At 37.8% G+C, this 21,227-nt stretch overlaps 1 protein-coding gene across 1 annotated transcript; it reads left to right on the forward strand.

Annotated features, from left to right (window-relative positions):
- The first annotated feature begins 9,499 nt into the window (after positions 1 to 9,499).
- Zscan31 (zinc finger and SCAN domain containing 31) lies at positions 9,500 to 12,061 on the forward strand. Its single transcript, XM_027922170.3, is given in 9 exon segments — positions 9,500 to 9,622; positions 9,624 to 9,820; positions 9,822 to 9,867; positions 10,624 to 10,725; positions 10,728 to 10,776; positions 11,284 to 11,580; positions 11,583 to 11,617; positions 11,619 to 11,730; positions 11,733 to 12,061. Coding segments are annotated over 9 exon segments (1,290 nt in total).
- The last annotated feature ends 9,166 nt before the right edge of the window (positions 12,062 to 21,227 follow it).

Here is a 21,227-nt window from a genome sequence, read left to right on the forward strand (position 1 = left end):
CTCCCTGCTATCAGCATGGCTCAGGTCCTCATTTTTGTCTCTAGCCTAATTAAGTACTTTTAACCCACCCAGCTTCCTACATCTTTCAGGCTGCCACCAGAGAGTGCTCTCTAAAATACCTAACCAAGGCCTTCTCCTGCCTAAAATCACTAATGTTTTAATTCCAGATAAGCACCTATTTCTGATCACAACCAACTGGCGATCCTCTCTCCATAAATGAACTAAGAGACTATCTTGAATGGTCGGTCATGTAGGTGTCATTGTTCAGACCACTCAGCCAAAGGGGCCAGTGGGAGCTCAGATAGGGCTCAGACACTCGTGTCTTCCAGACTATGTACATTCAACAGAGGAATCTGTTTTTTAAAAAGGCATAAAGATACCCTGAATTTGCAAGAGCTCAGCAGCTACCCTACCAAACTTAACTATGCTCTTAATAAGTATTTTCCTACATGCTGCCATGTATCTTCAGAGTAAACAGCACTCAAGCCCAGAAGTCCAACTTACATGTCCCCTCCTTTCTGGACTCTTTTTCAACCCCCTTAAGTAAAATAAACTGCCTTCTTCCACAACACTTCCTTTCTCCTTTGCAAAATAAATTAAGAGAGCTTGTCCCTGGGACATTACAACACACAAACCAAACCACTTTGATTTTCGCTTTGGGATAGAATATTCAGAGTATCTTATTTTTTCTTTCCTAAAATACAGAAATCATCCATTACAAAGAGAACTGGTAAATGACACCAAAATTCAAAAAAGAAAGAAAAAACAGTAACAAAAGCCAGTCATTAACACTACTCACTGAAGACAATGTGCTGTTGTCATTAGAAATAACAAATAACAGCAGCCAATCTTTACATTGTGGTTACTCTGTACCTGGTACTTTAAAAAGCATCCTACCCATATTAGATCACTTCATCTTCACATTGACCCAGTGAGTTAGGTGATATCAATCCCCATGTTATGAAGCAGTAAAATAAGGTACAGAGAGGTTAAGGGACTGGTCCCAAATCACACAGCTAATAAGTGGTAGGGGTGGGATCCAACCAGGCAATACAACTCCAAAGTCCTGACTCACATAGTAACTTAAAGAACTGACCTTGTCTCCAGGACGAGTAAAAATTTAAGGGTTCCCGTTTTTCAATGCTTGTGTTGTCTGTGTGACCCACGAATCCTATTTCCAGACACCCTAAGGGACCACCCAGACACCCGGAAAAGGCACTGGATAAGGGAATCACAAAGCGCCTGGCGTAGGCACTCCCGACACCAGTTCTTACGGCCAAGGAGCACCCTCCCCGCCCGCGCCAAGGCCTCCCCCAGGGTCTCCCTCTCCGCAGACTGCAAAGGCACTGCCAGGAAAGGACTCCTCTGTGCCTACTCGGGGACAAAAGAAGGGCAGGACTGGCAGGACAGCCACGGGTGAACTAAACCCACACAAGAAAGTGGGCGCCATATGGACGCCTCCCTTTCACCCCCATACTCACAAAAGTGTCCGAAACTAGCAAACCACCCGCAGGGCGGGCACAGAGGCCACTTCCGGGCCTCTCTAGCCACCTCCCGGACTGACACTCAGTCGTTTGCTGGCTCCCCTCCTCTTCGCCGCCCCTCTCTTCTCTTCTTGCTGTTAAAGAGACTTCAAAACATTTTCCGTCGATAACAAAGGAAAAAAATCACGCGCCGAACTCTGTATATAGTTTGCCACGTTTGGGAATAGAAGGGAGTAAAAAGAATTTAAATTATATTTGCTTTTATGGTCACAAAAAAAGCGTAAGAAAATTAATAATAGTGGTTACCTGTGAGAGGTGAAAGCTAGAAACTGTGAAAAGGGGAAAGGGTGTGAGGAAGAGTGTTACCATACCTTTATTAAATGTATTTTTAAGAGCTGTTTGCATTAATTAAAATATTAATTAAAAATACATAACAGTTTTAAGGAGCATGCCAAATGGTTTGCCTAGAAAATTCAAGGTAATCTAGCACTTAAATTATGGGGATTAATAAAAGGGTTTGGCAAAAGTTAAATTTTTAAAATATCGACATTCATAATTGCATTTCCCATCACCAGCACAAGTTAGGAAAAGTGATTTTTAAAAGACAACAATTACAGAAGCAAAGAAATAAAAAAAATGCTTTAATGGAAACATTATAAAGCTTTATTTATTAAGGATAAATAATTGAGATACATACCATATCTATGTATATGCGAACTAAATATATGACAATGTCATTTCTTCCTAAAATAATACATAAATTCAATGCAAAGCCAATAAAAATCCCAATAGTGTGTTCTGTGGAACTTGGCCTATTTTAAATTTCTATGGAATAATGAGAGAGTGAAGAAGATCAAAGAAATTTTTTTTTTCAGTGAATGAAGGAGGTGCAGAAACTGTCTCTACTGGATATGTTAAGATTTTGGGGTGTGGGGAGCTGTACCAGGAATTGAACTCAGGGGCATTAGGCCACTGAGCCACATCCCCAGCCCTATTTTGTATTTGATTTAGAGACAGGGTCTCACTGAGTTGCTTAGCATCTCACTTTTGCTGAGGCTGGCTTTGATCCTCCTGCCTCAGCCTCTCTAGCCCCCTTTGCGGGGCCCATGTAAAGATTTATTGTAAATGTATAACAGTTAAAACAGTGTAGCAGCACAACGATAGTAACTAGATAATTTAAACAGAATTGGGGACTGAAAAACCAATGTATGTACAGATGCTCAATAAATAAGGAATGGCATTCAGAATCATTGTGGAAAGAAGGAGTTAACTTGGCAAATACTGTTGTAATTTGGATATCTAATGGGAAAATAAATAAAATTGGGTTTCTACTTCACACGTTGTACAAAAATCAATTTCAGTAAGCATAAAGACTTAAAAGTCAAAAAGAACTTTCACATTTTAAAAAGAATCTAGGATCATTTCTTTTTTTCTTTTTTTGGGGTGGTGGTGGTGGTGGTGGTGGTTAATGAGGATTTAACTCAGGGGCACTTTACCACTGAGCCATATTCCCAGACATTTACCCATCTTTTGTTTTTTAAATTTTGAGACAGGGTCTCTCTAACTTGCTGAGGCTGGCTTAGAACTTGTTATCCTCCTGTCTCAGCCTCCCAAGTTGCTGGAATTACAGACATGAAAGTCTCCACTTTCTTTTTAATAAAAATAAAAGTGCATGATGCAGTAATTTCATCTTTACTTTAGAGAAGGTCTGTCATGTCCCAGATAACTGGAATATCTAAAACCTTCACTTGCATGGCTGGCACTTGAATCTTCACTGGGATATACTTCCTTCCTTCTGTAGCAAATACATTTTAACAAGATTTCCAACATAGTACATTTTGCTCCTGTGGTCTGTATAATTTATCATCCAATATTAGAAATGCCTGCTAGCTTATATCCCTTCTGACTATAATGTAATAGAGGGCAGGATAGCTGACATGGACCTTGGGAAACAACCAGAAATGTAAACTTTTGTCTGTCTTATGCTAATATGAATCATTTCTGTTTTTCCTTTCTAAAAGGATGTATAAGAATGCACTTATCAGATCAATGTATATTATAGAACTGAGTTCATATTAATCTGTTTTAGAAAATATACCATATCTGGCATCATGGCTCCAACTGGGACTACTATTTTGTTGAGTTTTTGTTGGTTAACTGTCACTCCCTGGAATCTTTTTCTTTTCTTTTCTTTCTTTCTTTTTAAAACAGGGGCCAGGTTGGTGAGGTAAAGGAGAGGGATGCATTCTTTTACTTTTAAAGTTGCATTAACCTTTCCACACTCCTGCTGGGATTAATTTGTTATTGTTGTTGTTAATCTTTTGGCTGGAAAAAGGGCAGCAACTACCATTTGGTTTTCTCCAGTGTATTAACTCTTAACTCTAGCCAAAAAGATCAATGTAGGATTACTCCAAATCTGGAATTTGTCATTCCATTTTAAATTCAGAGATGAGTGAAGCAATTAACACAGATGTATGTGTGGTGGGGTGGAGATGTCTATAGACCCAATATGAGTCTTATCTAGACTAGAACTTCATTTCTTGTCTGTTCCTCATCATATACACATTCTAACAGGGGCTACAATGACACTTTGGCACCTAGATATCAATATCAACTCAACTCAAACTTTGTGCAAGGTACTAAAAGCTGTATATTCCTCCTTTCCCCAAAGTACATCTAACCAAGTGTACTGGACTGTGGTTCCTGTGTGCAAGCTTGGGAAAATGTTCTACATCCTATCTATTTCAGTGTTACAGGGGCTTTCTTCCTGTGAACATAATTAGTGCTGAGAACTAGCTCTGGAACAGGAACCACTACCCTGTCTCTCTGCCTGGAAACAATTTCTCAACCACAGAATAGGGAGTCTGAGCCTCTGTAAAGCATCACAATCTCACTAATGTGTGGAGACAGACATAAGAGTTCAGGGTTGCTGGAAGCAGTTGGAGTTTTGGGAGGTTAAAGTATAAAAAAAGAGGCAGTACAGATGGGGAAACTGAGAAGTTGGTTTGGAAGTTTCCTGTGCATCCTTGGCTGAGGGCTGAGTTGACCATACAAAGGACAAAATTCTAAAAAGAAGCTGGGGGAAATGATGCATGCCTGTAATCCCAGTGGCTTGGTAGGATCCCTGAGTTCAAAGCCAGCCTCAGCAATAGTGAGGCGCTAAGCAACTCAGTGAGACCCTGTCTCTAAATAAAATACACACACACACACACACACACACACACAAAGGGCTGGGGATGTGGCTCAGTGGTTGAGTGCCCCTGAGTTCAATCCCCAGTAACTCCTCTCCCCCCAAAAGTCTATATTCTGACTGTTACAGTGATGGATCAAAGGAGAACAAAGATCATACAAGTTGAGGATTTACTTCAGTCCTATATGAGTTCAAGCTCAGTAAAAGTGGAAAGACTGATAACATCAGGAGAATTCAACTGTAACATGAAAGACTGTATCTTGCTAGAAATTGAACCCAGGAGTGCTCTGTCAACTAAGCTATATACCTAGCCCTTTAAATAAATAAATAAACATATATATACTTATTTAAAGGACTGGATATATATATATATATGATCTATATGATTTATATATGGCCTATATTACATATATATGGTATAGATATAATTATGGTATATATACTATATATAAAACTTATATAATTTATGTACATAATTATACATATATATATATAAAATTTATTTTGAGATAGTGTCTGGCTAGGTTGTGCGGGCTGGCCTTGACCTTATGATCCTCTGCCTCAGCCTCTCAGCCTCCCAAGTGGCTGGGATCACAGGTATGTGCCACGAGGCATGGTTTAGACTTAATCTTATAAACTTTTTTTTTTTTTTTGGTGAGCACATGCTTTTCCACTGAACTACGTAAGCATTTTCCATTCCCTACGTAAGCATTTTTGCATTAACAGCATCTTTTTCTTACCATTATCAAAAATTTGTACCATTATTTATCGAATCATTCTTTGATTGCTTCATATTTAGTTTATTTTTATTTTGTGCCATTATAATAATAGGTAATAAACAACTTTGTTATTTTTTTTTTAAAAATTAAGATTTCTTTATGGTAAGTTCTCAGAATTAGTTTTTTTTTTTTTTTTAATTTTGAGTCAGGATCTCATTAGGTTGTTGAGGGCTACCCTGAGTTGCTAAGAAGGCTGGTCTTGAACTTGTAATCCTCCTGCCTCAGCCTCCCAAGTTGCTGGATTACAGGCAAGTGCCACTATTACTAGCTTTAGTCAAAGTTTTGAATATTTTAAAGACTGAACTTAGTAAGAGTTGTATTTGATACATTTTTGAATTTCTATTTGGTATGTGAAAACTCCCATTTCTACTTTTAATATATACTCTTAACCAATAGCAATATTAATTATATATATATATATATATATATATATATATATATATATATATACACACACACACATACATACACACAAAAGTATACAATTTTTCTAATTTAAAATGACTGTATTCTTTGCCTTTGCTATTGTGTGTTTTTTTTTGTGTTAAGCAGCTGGGCATGGTGGCACGCACCTGTAATTTGAGGGGCTCAAGAAGCTGGGGCAGGAGGATCATAAATTCGAGGCTAGCTTCAGCAACTAAGTGAGGCCCTAAGCAATGTAGTGACACCCTGTCTGAAAATAAAAAAATGAAAAGGGCTGGGGATGTGACTCAGTGGTAGAGTGTCCCTGGGTTCAATCTCTAGTACCAAAAAAAGAAGTTATTCACAGAAAAAAAAAGATCATACCTTTTCCAGCCCTATCAAAAAACAAAAATAAAAATCTATAAGATAAAAACAACAACTACCCCAAACCCCCAAACAAGCAAATAAACAAACAAAAATATTCCTTAGGAGTAAAGGTGTATAAGTAAGGAGTATACCCTTGAGTAAGAGCCTCTCTATATCCACACTAACAAAATCTAAAATCAATTTCTTAAGAATCAAAGAAAACTATCATAAAACTAACTGCCTTTCAGGGATGGGGATATAACTCAGTGGTAGAATGCTTGTCTAGCATTTGCAAGGCCCTGGGTTCGATCTCCAATATCAAAAAAACAAACAGACCAAAACCCTAAAATACTGTCTTCCAGAACAAAATGCATTGCAGGAAGAAATCATATTTCTATGCTTTAATATATATCATCTGCTATATATAATATATGATTAAAAATTACTGTACATGCAAAGCATGTAAGAACATGATATCCATAAGTCCCCCTCCAAGGATTAAATAGAAACAAATGCAGAGATGACCTAAATTATTTAGTAGATAATAAATATAATATAATATGATTTAGTAGATAATAAGTACAAAGCAGCAATTTTAAATATGTTCAATGATTAAAGAAAATATAGTTTTAATGAGTAAACAAATGGGAAAACTGGTAAAGGAATCAAAACTACAAGAGGGTAAGCAAATCAAGTTCTACTACTGAAAAGTAAAATTTCTGAAATGAAAAAAAAATTTACTGGATGGTCTTAACAATATGTAGGATATAGGAAAAGAAAGCTTTCAATCCAAAGAGCACTGAGAAAATGGATTGAAGAAAAATAGAAAGAATTTTAGTGATTTGTAAATGATATAAAATGGCCTAATAGTCATGAAACTGGAGTCTTATAAAAAAAAGGAAAGAGAATAAGATAGGAAAAATTTTTTAAAAATAATGGGTTGCAACTGCTCCAAAGATGGTGGAAAACATCAACATCTAGATCCAAGAACTTCAATGAGCCCCGAGATGAAAAATAAGAAAATAAACCTAAGCATATCATAGTCATGGTGCACAAACCAAAGATAAAAAAACAAATCTTGAATGCAACCAGACAAAAATGATTATTACAGCCTGGGGCTGGCATGGTGGCGCTCACTTGAACCCCAGGAGCATTTAACCACTGAACCATATTTTATTTTATTTAGAGACAGGGCCCACTGAGTTGCTTAGGGTCTCTCTAAATTGCTGCTGAGTCTGGCTTTGAATTCTTGATCCTCTTGCCTCAGCCTCCCAAGCCACTGTGATTACAGGCCTGTGCCGCTGAGCCCTGCTGCAAGTAGTTTTAAAGATCACTTTTAATTTAATACAACCTTGTCCTTCCTTTTTTCATCCTATTGCCTTTCTGAAGAAGTAAGGCAGTAAGGAGTACCAGTATGGTATCTCCATTTCTGGATTTGCTTGTTTCTTCAGGGTATTTAAGTTGTTCCTCTATTTCCTTCTTGTTGTGATTGGTTATCCTTTGGGATTTATTTTATGACAGGTAGTTTATGATTTATATTTTCTCTTTGTTATTGCTAAAAATACTGAAGCTAATGAGGAAATGATCTTTTATGCTTTCTGCTGTTTTTAGTGTAATGAAGAAAAATGGGGACACATCAAACTCTGTTTCATTCTTTGCTGCCTGATGTAATAGGCACAAATAATAGGCACATAGTAGGCATAAATATTTGTGAAATGAATTCTTTGTGAATTACAGTTAATGTATAGAAACTGAATATTGAATTTAGAAAGAACTCTCCTACTTCCTCCAGGAGCATGCCTTGTGTATACACACCTCCTAAACGATAACTTTTATTTCATTGTGTTGTGCATTTATCCCCACTAGCTATAAGCTTCTGGTATTCACAATTCTTAGCATAATTCCATAAATATTTGAACAATGACTGAACTGCATTTATGAAAGTTAAGCTGTTTCTCCTTTCATTTGTATGTATTTTTCAAAGTTATATTAGTTGCTGAATGCAGTAACATCTAAATGGAAAGTCTTTCCAAATTGCATACAATACCCTCCACACCCACCTGCTTTCAACTCTTGACTTTTCTGCTTCCACTAATGGCTTCACCCTCATTCCCTCAGCTATTCTTTGTCCAGTAGCAGAACTTCTCATTACATAAGGCCAGTTCTGTCACTTTCCTTCTTTAAAGCCTTTGGTGGTTTCTTGTTGTATTTATAAAATCCAATCCTTTAGTTTCTCTGACCACAGTATGCCCTGTGTCAAGGCCTTTTGAATAGTTCTTCCCATTCCTCAATCCTACTCCATGTTGCCCATTCCATTTATACTTAAAAGCTCAGCTTAAATGTTATCTTAACTTTCCCTCAGTTTTCATATAATAAAATATAAACATTTTATTCTAGAATTGAAAGTGTTTTTAAATTCTAATATAATGCATCTTTTTCTCTTGTCACACATTTTTTTCTCACACTGAACATTTTGTGGTTTAACCACCTGAATTCCCAGCCTGTCCTTAGACTCTTTGTTACTTTTACTTACATTGTTTGCTTGGTTGTATGGTTCTATGTGATCTCTTTCATTAAGTATGGTAGAACAATCAAACAATATAAACAGCCCTACAGATCTCAGACTAGGCACACTCACATGTCACCTGTTTGTTAGCTGCTCCAGTGGAGTGATTTGCCTTACATGCCTCTTATTATCTGAAGGCTAGCCTGGGCATGGAGATTTCAGAGGGTAAGAGTAAGAAAACCTTTTTAAGCTTTTAAAGCTTCTGTTTGTGTCACATTTGCTAATATCACATTGGTCAAAGTCATATAGTTGAGCCCAGAATCACAATGGGAGGGCACTACTAAGTATAGACTACAGAGAAGGGTGAAGACTTGAGGCCATTGATGTATTCTGCCATACTCTTTTTCCGGTTTCTAAACAAACTAAATACCTAATATACTGTTTATTAACATAAATGATAGTATTCTATTCATTTATTTTAATACTTTGCATTTCTTATTGTTTTATTTTCTGTTAATACATAATGTTCTATCATTAGGTATATCCTCCTTAAGAAGATTAAATCAAAGTGCTGGGGTTATGGCTCAGCGGTAGAGCGCTCACCTCACACGTGCAAGGCTCTGGGTTGGATCCTCAGCACCACATAAAAATAAATAAAATAAAGTTATTGTTTACAACTACCAAAAAAAATTTAAAAAGAAGATTAAATCTTAAATCACAGATTTTTCTTTTTTACCCCAAGTTGGTGTGAGACTTCTAAATTAGTTCCAGAATGGCTTCAGCAGAGGAACAGGATGAACTTAAGATTGTGAAGGTGGAAGAAGATCCTCTCTGGGATCAAGAAACCTACCTTCCAGTGAACAGCTTTTCTGGCCAGGAGGCCTCACACGGACTTTTTTAGGCAATTTTGTTTCTAAGAGACTCCTGGTCCTTGAGAAGCTCTAAGCAGGCTCTAAGAACTCTGTCATCAGTGGCAGAGACTAGAGATTCACACCAAGGAGCATATTCTAGAGCTGCTGGTGCTAGAGCAGCTCCTGATCATTCTACCTGAGGAGCTACAGGCCTGGGTGCAGGAGCACCATCTAGAGAGTGGCTGTGGTGGAAGATCTGGAGCAAGAGCTTAGTGAGCCTGGGAACCAGGTAAGAGGAGGAAGATGGGCTTCTAGACATTGAATACTAAATGAAGAGTGAAGTTTGGTGACACAGGTTAGTTGGCTTTAACTACATGTCTTAGTTCTCTGTTACTGTATAAACAGTTGCCCCTGAACTTTACTAGCTTAACAATAGCAACAACATCAGTTTTTATGAGTCAGGAATTTGGGAGCTACTTAGAAGAATCTCCTGTTAGGTAGCAGTAATGATGTCAGCCAAGACTATAGTCATCTGGTAACTTGAATGAGGCTGGTGGATCCACTTCCAAGATGGCTCACTTTTATGGTTGTTGGCAGCTTAATTTTCTCTCTGGCTGTTGGCAGGAGGTTTTAGTTCTTTGCTCCATCAGTCTCCTCTTAGACCTGCTTCAATATCTTTATGACATATCAGCTGGTTTTCTCAGGAGGAAAAAGAAAGGAAAGAGCCACAATGCTTTTCATGACATAGAAGTTATATACCATCATTTCTGTCACACTTTTGTTCAGTAGAAGTGAGCCATTAAGTACAGTACACACTCGAGGGAAGGGGAGTTAGACTCTGTCTTTTAAAGGGAGGACTATCAAAAACTACCTATTTTAAACCATCCCCCTGTTCTCTTTTAGAGTATGAAACTAAACTCTGCTCCTTCCATTGAGCCACTGCTTTAGAAAATGTTTCAAATTATTCCATATGATCTCTTTAATTAAGTATTAGCTTGGACTCTCATAGTCTTTCTCTTATGAACCCAAATATACCTGCCTTCAGGCCCCATACCAGGAATACAGACATGTTAACGTGCTTACAGAGGACATGGTACATCCTAAGGGCAAGCAGGAATCAACAGTCATCCAGCTCCAGTCTATGGTGACACACAGTTCAAATATGAAGCTTTTGGCCTCCACCAATTTCAAGAACAAGGTAAGGACTTTGACAGGTCCATTCAGGAGATCTCCATTGGCTCTCTGTAGGAAATTGTTTAAGACTGTGGACTTTGGAGCCAAATTGCCTGAGTTGGAATTTAAGCATTGCTATTCTGTAGCTCTTGACAACAAGCGGTTCAGGGAAGCTTTCTGTTCCTTCAATTGATGCATCTATGAAATGGGGCTAATCATCATACCTCAGTCAAATAGTCAGTTGAGAATTCAACAAGTTAATATGTATGAAACACTTAGAACAGTGCTAGTCTTGTGGTGAATAGTTTGTAGTAACTGGTCATGTGCATCCTCTCTGGGAATCTTGCTTTTTCTGGGTAATCCCTTCCAGCAATTTCAGCAATGCTCTTGACCTTAATATCCCCATTTAAAACTCCTGACATTAAACTGTTAGGTTTGCATTCTTAGAATATATACATCTGATTTCCATCCTATGATAGTGCTTTTTCATAATGGAGAAGGATGACATTGTTTGGTCCATTTATTATTCCAGGGGGTAAGACTATACCTGAAAACCAGAAGTTGGTATCAAAACAGAAAGTCTTAAAAGAAATGGAACATTTTGGGGAGAGCAGATTCCAAAAAAATGTTTCTCTGGATTCTAAGTACAGAGAAACTTGTAAACATGAGAACAAGGTAGAAAAGCAGAGTTGCCATTCAGTTGGAGAAAGATGTCACCAGTGGAATGAATGTGGGAAAAGCTTCACTCAGAGCTCAGTCCTTATTCAGCACCAGAGAATCCACACTGGGGAGAAGCCACATGAATGTGAAGAATGTGGGAAGGCTTTCAGTGGAACCACACTGGAGAGAAACCCTATCAATGTAAGGGAGTGTGGGAAATCCTTCAGTGCCAGCAATGGCCTCATCAGACACAGAAGAATCCACACAGGAGAAAAACCCTATCAATGTGAAGCATGTGGAAAGGCTTTCTGCCTCAGCTCTTTAGATTACACACTGAAGAGAAATGCTATCAGTGTAATCAGTATGGCAAAGCCTTTAGTCAGAATGCAGGACTTTTCCAGCATCTCTAAATCCACACTGATGAGAAACCTTATCAATGCAGTCAGTGGTGTAAAAGCTTTAGTAGGTGGACACTCCTTATGAAACATCAAAGAAGCCACACTGGAGAGAGACCTTATAAGTGTGATGAGTGTGGGAAAACTTTGGTCATCACTGCCACCTTATTAGCCATTTTAGAATCCATACTGTTGCTGAACTGGTCTCATTTCATGGACTTCCAGGCCCCTAAATGTGACTTTCTTGGAAAGTAAGATTTTTAAGTGACTTATTCTATTTTTATCAAATTTGTTTTGCTTAGGAATGAATACCTTATCTATAAATCAAAGGCTGGTGTCTCCTGGGTGGATGTCTGTGGATATGGGCAGCCTCCTTATTCCCTGTCCCTTGGTTCATTCTTAATGATTTCCCTTAAATGGACCAAATCTTATCTGGAAATAAATTGGCATTGAGAGGTTGTTTTTGAGTAATGCTGAATATTGACCAATGACCAACCCTAAAAGGATAGTACGAATGCATACTTTTTAAAGACCTGGTAAATTGAAAGGATATATAGAGGTGAGTCTTTTTTTTTTTTTCTGTAGGAGTTATTTTTTAAACACACTTAAAGCTTCTGGGAATAGGAGTCATTCTCATAGGAAATCATTGTTGTGGTTTTCTCTAACAATGTGACAGGAAGACAGGCCTGTAGTCCCAGCTACCTGAGAGGCTGAGATAGAAGAATCACTTGAGTCCAGTGTGGGGAGCCACACTGAATGACCACACCTTCCAGTCCTGATGCCTCAGGCTCTGACCAACCACTGCATTTGTTGTGGCTTGGGCAGAGAATGCTTGAATAGTAAGGAGGTCTTCTTTGTGGGCGCAACCCTAGGGTTGAGTTACACTCACCTATTCCCTTGTAGCCCTACCTCTTCTGCACTGTAATGGATAGAACTTTCTAAGAACAGAGTCCTCCTAATAAAAGCTCACTTCCGAGCATGCTCGCTCTCTCTCTCTCTCTCTCTCTCTCTCTCTCTCTCTCTCTCTCTCTCTCTCGTCAGCCTCTCGTGACTTTCTCTTACTCTCCCTTTTGGGGAGCTTGAGGCCGAGAGCCAGGGAAGCCATCCTGAAGCTTCTGTAAGGTAAATTGTGTCTGTGTTTTATTTTGTGACCCTGCAAATTCACACAAGTGATCTTAGTTCAGCTGCCCGTGCTGGTCAGGGGTGGCAGTTCAGATATTCAAGGTCTCAACATAGTGAGACTATGTCTCTCTCTCTCTCACACACACATACACCCACACCCACAAAAAGACAGCATGATGGGTAACTTCCATAGCACTTTCATTAGAAGAGGTGGGGTGGTATACTCATTAACTAAGAAGTAGTATCCATGTAGTCTTGACAGTTTAAAAATCTTAAAAATCTGTGTGTAAAACCAGCAGTGTTGGTGGTGTGGAAATCTAAGTCCCATTTCACACCTGACTCCAAGTCCTCAGGGCAGGTCATTAGCATATTTAAGATTTCATATATATATATTAAAACCTCTGTTCTCCACAAAGTACCTCTTTACTTACCTTTTCTTTCAGCATTATTATTTCCTTGCCATTGCCTTTTGAGTGTTAGTTAGCCATTTTAAGTGCCATTGCAAGCAGCATCATTGAAGTAGCTTTATAAAGAAAAGGAGCCTCTGATCTCAGGCAGCTGGTACTTAACTGGAGAGACTGGCATGTTAGGCCTTTTACCTTAAACACAGACTCTTGACACTAGACTATTCAGATTAAGATTCAAATCCTTCTTTTCTATTTGTAATTGTGGGACCTAAAGCCCTTAATCATTTATTGAGGAATGCCCCTATGCTATAGTCTCTCCATTTGGAAAACAGATATCACTACCATTCTCATAAAATATATAAGACTAAGTGAATACAAACTTGTAAAGCTCTTGAATCATAGCTTTAAATAAAAAGAACTATGAGTTACATAAGAAATAATACCATCTAATAGGTATTAGGTATTGGTAGGTGAAACTGTAATCAAGTTAAAACTAAATAGGATATTAAATGCTTCTGCTGATATTCTTGTTATATTTTTCCTTATAATTAGAATCTGAATCAGAATATAAAGAGTAAATAAAAATTCAGTTTAGAAGTATAATGCTCTGCTGGGTATGATGGCACACACCTGTAATCCTAGTGACTTGGGTGGCTGAGGTAGGAGGATTATAAGTTTGAGGTCAGCCTGGGCATCATAGCAATACCTGTTTCAAAAAATAAAAAAGGCTAGGAATGTGGCTCAGTGGTAAAGTGCCCCTGGGTTCAATCTCTAGTATCCACCCAAATTATATGTATATGTATATACTTTTCCTTGTAACTTTGGAACCATACCAAAACCTCTTTAAAATTCCTTTACTGTTTCATTCATGATTAGAATAAGTACCAGCCAGTTAAATCCAAATTATAATAGTGCTTATCACATTTTAGAGTGCCTGAGAATCACCTGGGATCTCATTAAAATGCAGATTCTAATTAGAAAGTCTAGAAGGGATCCCAGGAATCTGCATTTTAAATGAGCTCTCAGGTGATGCTGCTGCTTCATGAAGTATATTTTGAATATCAAGGCCCCAGAGAGCCCTGAGTATTAACCAATACTCAGGTTTGGTCTTTTGTGATATACTAGAGGTGCCAAGTAAATGATAGCTTCCTTCCCTATCCTTCCATGAGCAACCTCTGCACACCTGTACCATTCACACTGACCTGCAGCTTCTTCCACACAAATTCAGCCAAATCTTTACTCTGGAAATCTAAATGGTACCTATAAATGTTTGCTTTAGGAAAATACTACTCATGCTGCTGCAGCATTTCAGCACCTCTTTCTTCCTCCTCACATGAATTCCCAGGGTGAAGAAGGAGCTGCTGCATGTTTATGAGCATACTACAACCCTGCCAATCCTTATCTTTAGTCCTTTCTTGAACTTTCTGAGCTGCTTAGGCTCCAGGGACAAGATCCCAGCTAAAATGTCTTTACCTGTGGTACTACTATATGCCACAAATACTTTCAGCACTTAAGCCTGGATTGGTCCCTCTGTGACTCCAACCTCAGAGCTCAGATAGCCCCTTCTTCTCTCACATACTTAGGAAAAAGAAAAGAAAAGCTCACAGAAGAGAAAGTGGTCACAAAATAGAGACCAAAGAGGCAAAGGTGAAATTTTAAGAGAAGGAAGGACTTCCCAAATGGATGAGAAAGGAGTGGAGAAGGGGGTCACGGAAGAGAAAAGAGCCTGATGGGGCAAGACTAGAGTAAAGAGAAAATTATAGGAGATGTTGGAAATGGGAATTGTTGGAAATGGTTTACTTGTTTGGTTTTGTGGTTTGTTTATGTCCAAATTCTTTTTCATTGATCTGGTCCAAAGTAGTGTATGACATCACTTCCCCACACTTAACCTCAATGATGGTGACAGAAGGATCAGTGGAACACCAAAGACCTAGAAAAGAAGTGAGGATCAAACCATAGGTAGGCGCACTTAATCAGCAAGCACCCACTGAATACCTACTTCCGTGCTCAAGGCCATCAGATGCTGTGGTAAGGCCTTGACACATCAGTGAGCAAAGTAATAAACCCCTTCTTCACAGAATTTCTATTCTAGCAGAAGAGGAAATATACAAAACCCATAATCACTAAATTATATAGCATATTAGAAGTGATACAGTGCTTTAGAAATAGAAGAAAGTAGAGTTGGGTGTGGCAACCCATGCCTGTAATCCCAGTGACTGAGAGACAGGAGGAGGATCACAAGTTTGAGATCAGCCTCAGCAATTTAGTGAGACCCTGTCTCAATCAATCAATCAATAAAATATGGGCTGTGTGTGTGTGAGCTATGCACATTTGAGTGTATGAGGGAACTGGACTGATGCTGCCTGATTGGGCTGTGCCATGTATGTGTGCCTTTCCTTTAGCTCTGCCTATGATCCCACACAACACCTGAGATAGGTGTGACTTTCCAAGATGTCATTAAAACTGCTGACCATAAGACATCACCAAGTAAGACTCCACCCTCTGAAACCCAATCCCTGCCTTATTTGGGTGGAACTTTTTCCTAATAAACACCAGGGTTCAGAGCGTGCTTGCTCTCTTGCCTGCCTCTTCCTCTTGCCTCTTGCCTCCTTGCCTTCCAGCATGGGAACTTGATTCTTGAGGCTGCAGAGCTATCCTGAACCCCCAAAAAGGTATTTTCTGTGTTTGTGTGTGTGTGTGTGTTTTTTTTTTTTTTGTTGTTGTTGCCAGCCCAATCCACACGGAGTGACACTGATTCCATCACATATTGTGACAAAAATAAAAATATAAAAAGGACTGGGTGGGGCTGGGGATGTGGCTCAAGCGGTAGCACACTCTCCTGGCATGCGTGCGGCCCAGGTTCAGCACCACATACAAACAAAGATGTTGTGTCCGCTGATAACTAAAAAATAAATATTAAAATTCTCTCTCTCTCTCTCTTTAAAAAATAAATAAATAAAAAGGACTGGGATGTAATTCAGTAGTAAAGCTCTCCTGGCTTCAATTCCTAGTACTGAAATGAAACAAAACAAAAAGATACCAGAACAGAGAGGAGCAGCATAAAATAGGAATGAGTTTTCATTTACCTGGTGGTCAGGGGAGGTATCATTTTTTTTTTAATTTATTTATTTATTTTAGTTCTCGGCAGACACAACATCTTTGTTGGTATGTTGGTATGTGGTGCTGAGGATCGAACCCGGGCCGCACGCATACCAGGCGAGCGCGCTACCGCTTGAGCCACATCCCCAGCCCCAGGGGAGGTATCATTGAAAAGGAGACATATGAATTATAATTTGGAGGAGATGAAGGAGCCAGCTTGGTGCTTTCTGAAGGGTGTTCTGGGAAGAGATCAGCCTGTAGATAGGTCCTAAAGTATGGAATAAAATTAGCTTTCCATTGAGTTTATAAAATAGTCCTCACAATCCTCCTGGAAGAGGAAAGCATGATATTTACTATTCATGTTTATAGTTGTATCAACAGAATAGAATGAAATGATTGCTCAGTGTCAATACCTGCAAGATGGCAAAGGTCTTCACTCAAGACTGACTCCATTTCTAGGGCTCTTTACTAAATACATGGAAACTTTATTTCCCAATTTGGAAGCTATTATTCTTTTTTCCCCATCTAGATAACATATGTGATGCCACATAAGTAGGTATTGAGTAAAGTTTTAAAAATTTTATTTATTCCAATTTGTTATATATGACAGAAGAATGTGATTCAATTCATATTATACATATAGAGCACATTTTTCATGTCACTGATTGTACTCAAAGTAGAATCACACGATTTGTGTCTTCATACATCTACTTGGGGTAATGATGTCCATCTCATTCCACTATCTTTCTTACCCCCTGACACCTCCCTTCCTCTCCCTCTCCTTTGCCCTATCTAAAGTTTGTCTATTCCTCTCATGCTCCTCTGCATCCCCATTATGAATCAGCATCCTTATATCAGAGGAAACATTTGGCATTTGGTTTTTGGGATTGGCTCACTTCGCTTAGCATTATATTCTTCAATTCAATCCATTTAGCTGCAAACGCCATGATTTTATTCTCTTTTAATGCTGAGTAATATTCCATTGTGTGTGTATGTGTATATGTATGTATATATATCTCACATTTTCTTTATCCATTCATCTACTGAAGGTCATCAGGTTGGGTCCACAATTTAGCTATTGTGAATTGTTCTGCTATAGACATTGATGTGGCTGCATCCATATAGTATGCTTTTTTAAAAGTCCTTTGAGTATAAAATGAGGAATGGGATAGTAGCTGGGTCAAATGGTGGTTCCATTCCAAGTTTTCCAAGGAATCTTCATACTACTTTCTATATTGGCTGCACCAATTTGCAGTCCCACCAGCAATGTGGGACCCACATCCTTGCCAACACTTATTGTTGTTTGTATTCTTAATAGCTCTCATTCTTACCGGAGTGAGATGAAATCTTAGAGTAGTTTTTTTATTTGCATTTCTCTAATTGCTACAGATGTTGAACATTTTTTCATATGTTTGTTGATTAATTGTATATCATCTTCTGAGAAGTGTCTATTCAGTTCTTTGGCCCATTTGTGATGAGGTTGTTTGGGGTTTCTTGGTGTTAAGATTTTTGAATTTTTTTATGTATCCTAGAAATTAGTGTGTGGTAAAAATTTGCTCCCATTCTGTAGGCTCTCTATTCACCTCACTGATTGTTTCTTTTGCTGAGAAGAAGCTTTTTAGTTTGAATCCATCCCATGTATTGAATTTTGATTTTATTTCTTGTGCTATAGGAGTCTTATTAAGGAAGTTGGGGCCTAATCCAACATGATGGAGATTTGGGCCTACTTTTTCTTGTATTAGGTGCAAGGTCTCTGGTTTAATTCATAGGTCCTTGATCTACTTTGAGTTGAGTTTTGTGCATGGTAAGAGATAGGGTCTTGATTTAATTTTGTTGCATATGGATTTCCAGTTTTCCCAGCATTATTTGTTGAAAAAACTATCTTTTCTCCAATATGTTTTTGGTGCCTTGGTCTAATATAAAATAACTGTAATTATGTTGGTTTGTCTCTGTGTTCTCTATTCTGAATCACTGGTCTACGAGTCTATTTTGGTGCCAATACCATGCTGTTTTTGTTACTATTGCTCTGTAGTATAGTTTTGTGATGCCACCTGCTTCACTTTTCTTGCTAAGGATTGTTTTAGCTATTCTGGGTCTCTTATTTTTCCAGAAAAATTTTATGACTGCTTTTTCTATTTCTATGAGGAATGTCATTGGGATTTTGATTGAAATTGCATTAAATCTGTATAGTGCTTTTGGTAGTATGGTCATTTTGACAATATTAATTCTGCCTATCCAAGAGCAAGTTAGATCTTTCCATCTTCTAAGGTCTTCTTTAATTTCTTTCTTTAGTGTTTTGTAGTTTTCATTGTAGAGGTCTTTCACCTATTTTGTTGTTTCCCAAGTAATTTTTTGAGGCTATTGTAAATGGGGTAGTTTTCCTTGTTTCTCTTTCAGAGGGTTTGTCACTAATATACAGAAATGCCTTTGATTTATGGGTGTTGATTTTATATCCTGCTACTTTGATGAATTCATTTATTAGTTCTAGAAGTTTTCTGGTGGAATTTTTTGGGTCTTCTAGGTATAGAATCCTATTGTTGGCAAATAGTGCTAATTTGAGTTCTTCTTTTCCTATCCCCTTCCCTTTAATTTCTTTCATCTAATTGCTCTAGGCAGTGTTTTAATAACTATGTTAAATAGAAGTGGTGAAAGAGGGCATCCCTGTCTTGTTCCAGTTTTTAGAGGGAATGCTTTCAATTTTTCTCCATTTAGAATGATGTTGGCCTGGGGCTTAGTATAGATAACTTTTACAATGTTGAGATATGTTCCTGTTATCCCTAGTTTTTCTAGTGTTTTGAATATGAAGGGGTGCTGTATTTTGTTGAATGCTTTTACTGAATCTATTGAGGTGATCATATGATTCTTATCTTCAATTTTATTTATGTGATGAATTACATTTATTTATTTCCATATGTTGAACCAAACTTGCATCCCTGGGATGAACTCCACTTGATCATGATGCACTATCTTTTTGCTATGTTTTTGTATTTGATTTGCCAGAATTTTGTTGATAATTTTTGCATCTATGTTTATTAGAGATATTAGCCTAAAGTTTTCTTTGATGTGTCTTTGGTTTTGAAATCAGGGTAATATTGGCCTCATAAAATGAGTTTGGAAGTGGTCCCTCTTTTTCTATTTCATGAAGTAATTTGAAGAGTATTGGTATTAGTTCTTCTTTGAAGGTCTTGTAGAACTCAGCTGTGTATCCACTTCATCCTAGGCTTTTCTTGGTTGTCAGGCTTCTGATGGCATCTTCTGTTTCATTGCTTGAAATTGATTTGTTTAACTTGTGTGTATCATCCTGATTCAGTTTGGGCAAATCATACAACTCAAGAAATTTGTTAATGCCTTCAATATTTTCTATTTTTATGGCAGTACGAATTTTCAAAATAACTTCTATCTTCTGTATTTCTGATGTCCACTGTGATATTTCCTTTTTCATCATGGATGTTAGTAATTTGAGTTTTCTCTCTCCTTCTCTTCATTAGCCTGGCTAAGAGTTTATCAATTTTATTTATTTTTCCAAAGAACCAACTTTTTGTTTTGTCAATTTTTTCCATTGTTTCTTTTGTGTCAATTTCATTGATTTCAGCTCTGATTTTAATTAGTTCCTGGTTTCTACTGCTTTGGGTGTTGATTTGTTCTTTGTCTAGGGCTTTGAGGTGTAATGTAGGTCATTTACTTGTTGACTTTTTTCTTCTTTTAAGGAATAAACTCCATGCAATGAATTTTCCTCTTGGTACTGTCTTTATAGTATCCCAGAGATTTCATTATGTTCTATCAGTGTTCTCATTCACTTCTAGGAATTTTTTAATCTCCTCTTTGATATCTTTTGCAACCCATTGTTCATGCAATAGCATATTATTTAGTCTCCAGGTGTTGGAGTAGCTTCTATTTTTTTAAATTTTATCAATGATTTCTAATTTCATTCTATTATGATCTAATACAATGCAGGATAGTACCTTTTTTGTATTTACTAAGAGTTGCTTTGTGGCATAATATATGGTCTATTTTAGAGAAGGATCCATATGCTGCTGAAAAGAAAGTATATTCACTCATTGAAGGATGAAATATTCTATATATGGCAGTTAAGTCTAAGTTATTGATTGCATTATTGAGTTCTATATTTTCTTTGTTTAGCTTTTGTTTGGGAGATCTATCAAGTGATGAAAGAGGTGTGTTGAAGTCACCTAAAATTAGTGTGTTGTGGTTTATTTGACTCTTGAACTTGAGAAGAGTTTGTTTGATGAATGTAGATGCCCCATTGTTTTGGGCATATATATTTATGATTGTTGAGTAATTATTTTTAATGGGCAGCTCTACCCTATAAGCACTTAGGAACCACATTGGCAGAACACCTGTTGGAGGAAACTGATAGAATCCTGGAACATCATATGATGTTAGTGGTTGAATGTGAGAGGCTGGGGAGAAAGGGGAAATGCAGGAATTCTGGAGTCAATGAAAGCCTGATGGGAAGGAAGAACTCAAAAAGAGTAGAGATGGAAGAATGGGAGATACATTGAGTTGCTATTTGGTATATATAGCATAGTGGTGTAACTATCTAGGTATGTGGCTATGGGTAAATTACTTCTCTTCTCTGAGTCATTGCAGAAAGACATGAATTCTAGGTTCGTGAGAGATACGAGGAGGTGAGGCAATACAGTTTAAACTTATAAATCCATTTGAAGGGTGAGTGGGGTGGATGGGAAGAGTGTTAGGAATTGGAAGCAAAGAGTCAGCTATGTATTGTGGAATAGAAGTCTCTGGATGTTTGGGGAGTGGGGATTATCATA

Source organism: Marmota flaviventris, chromosome 6, assembly GCF_047511675.1.
Source record: "Marmota flaviventris isolate mMarFla1 chromosome 6, mMarFla1.hap1, whole genome shotgun sequence".
NCBI lineage: Eukaryota > Metazoa > Chordata > Mammalia > Rodentia > Sciuridae > Marmota > Marmota flaviventris.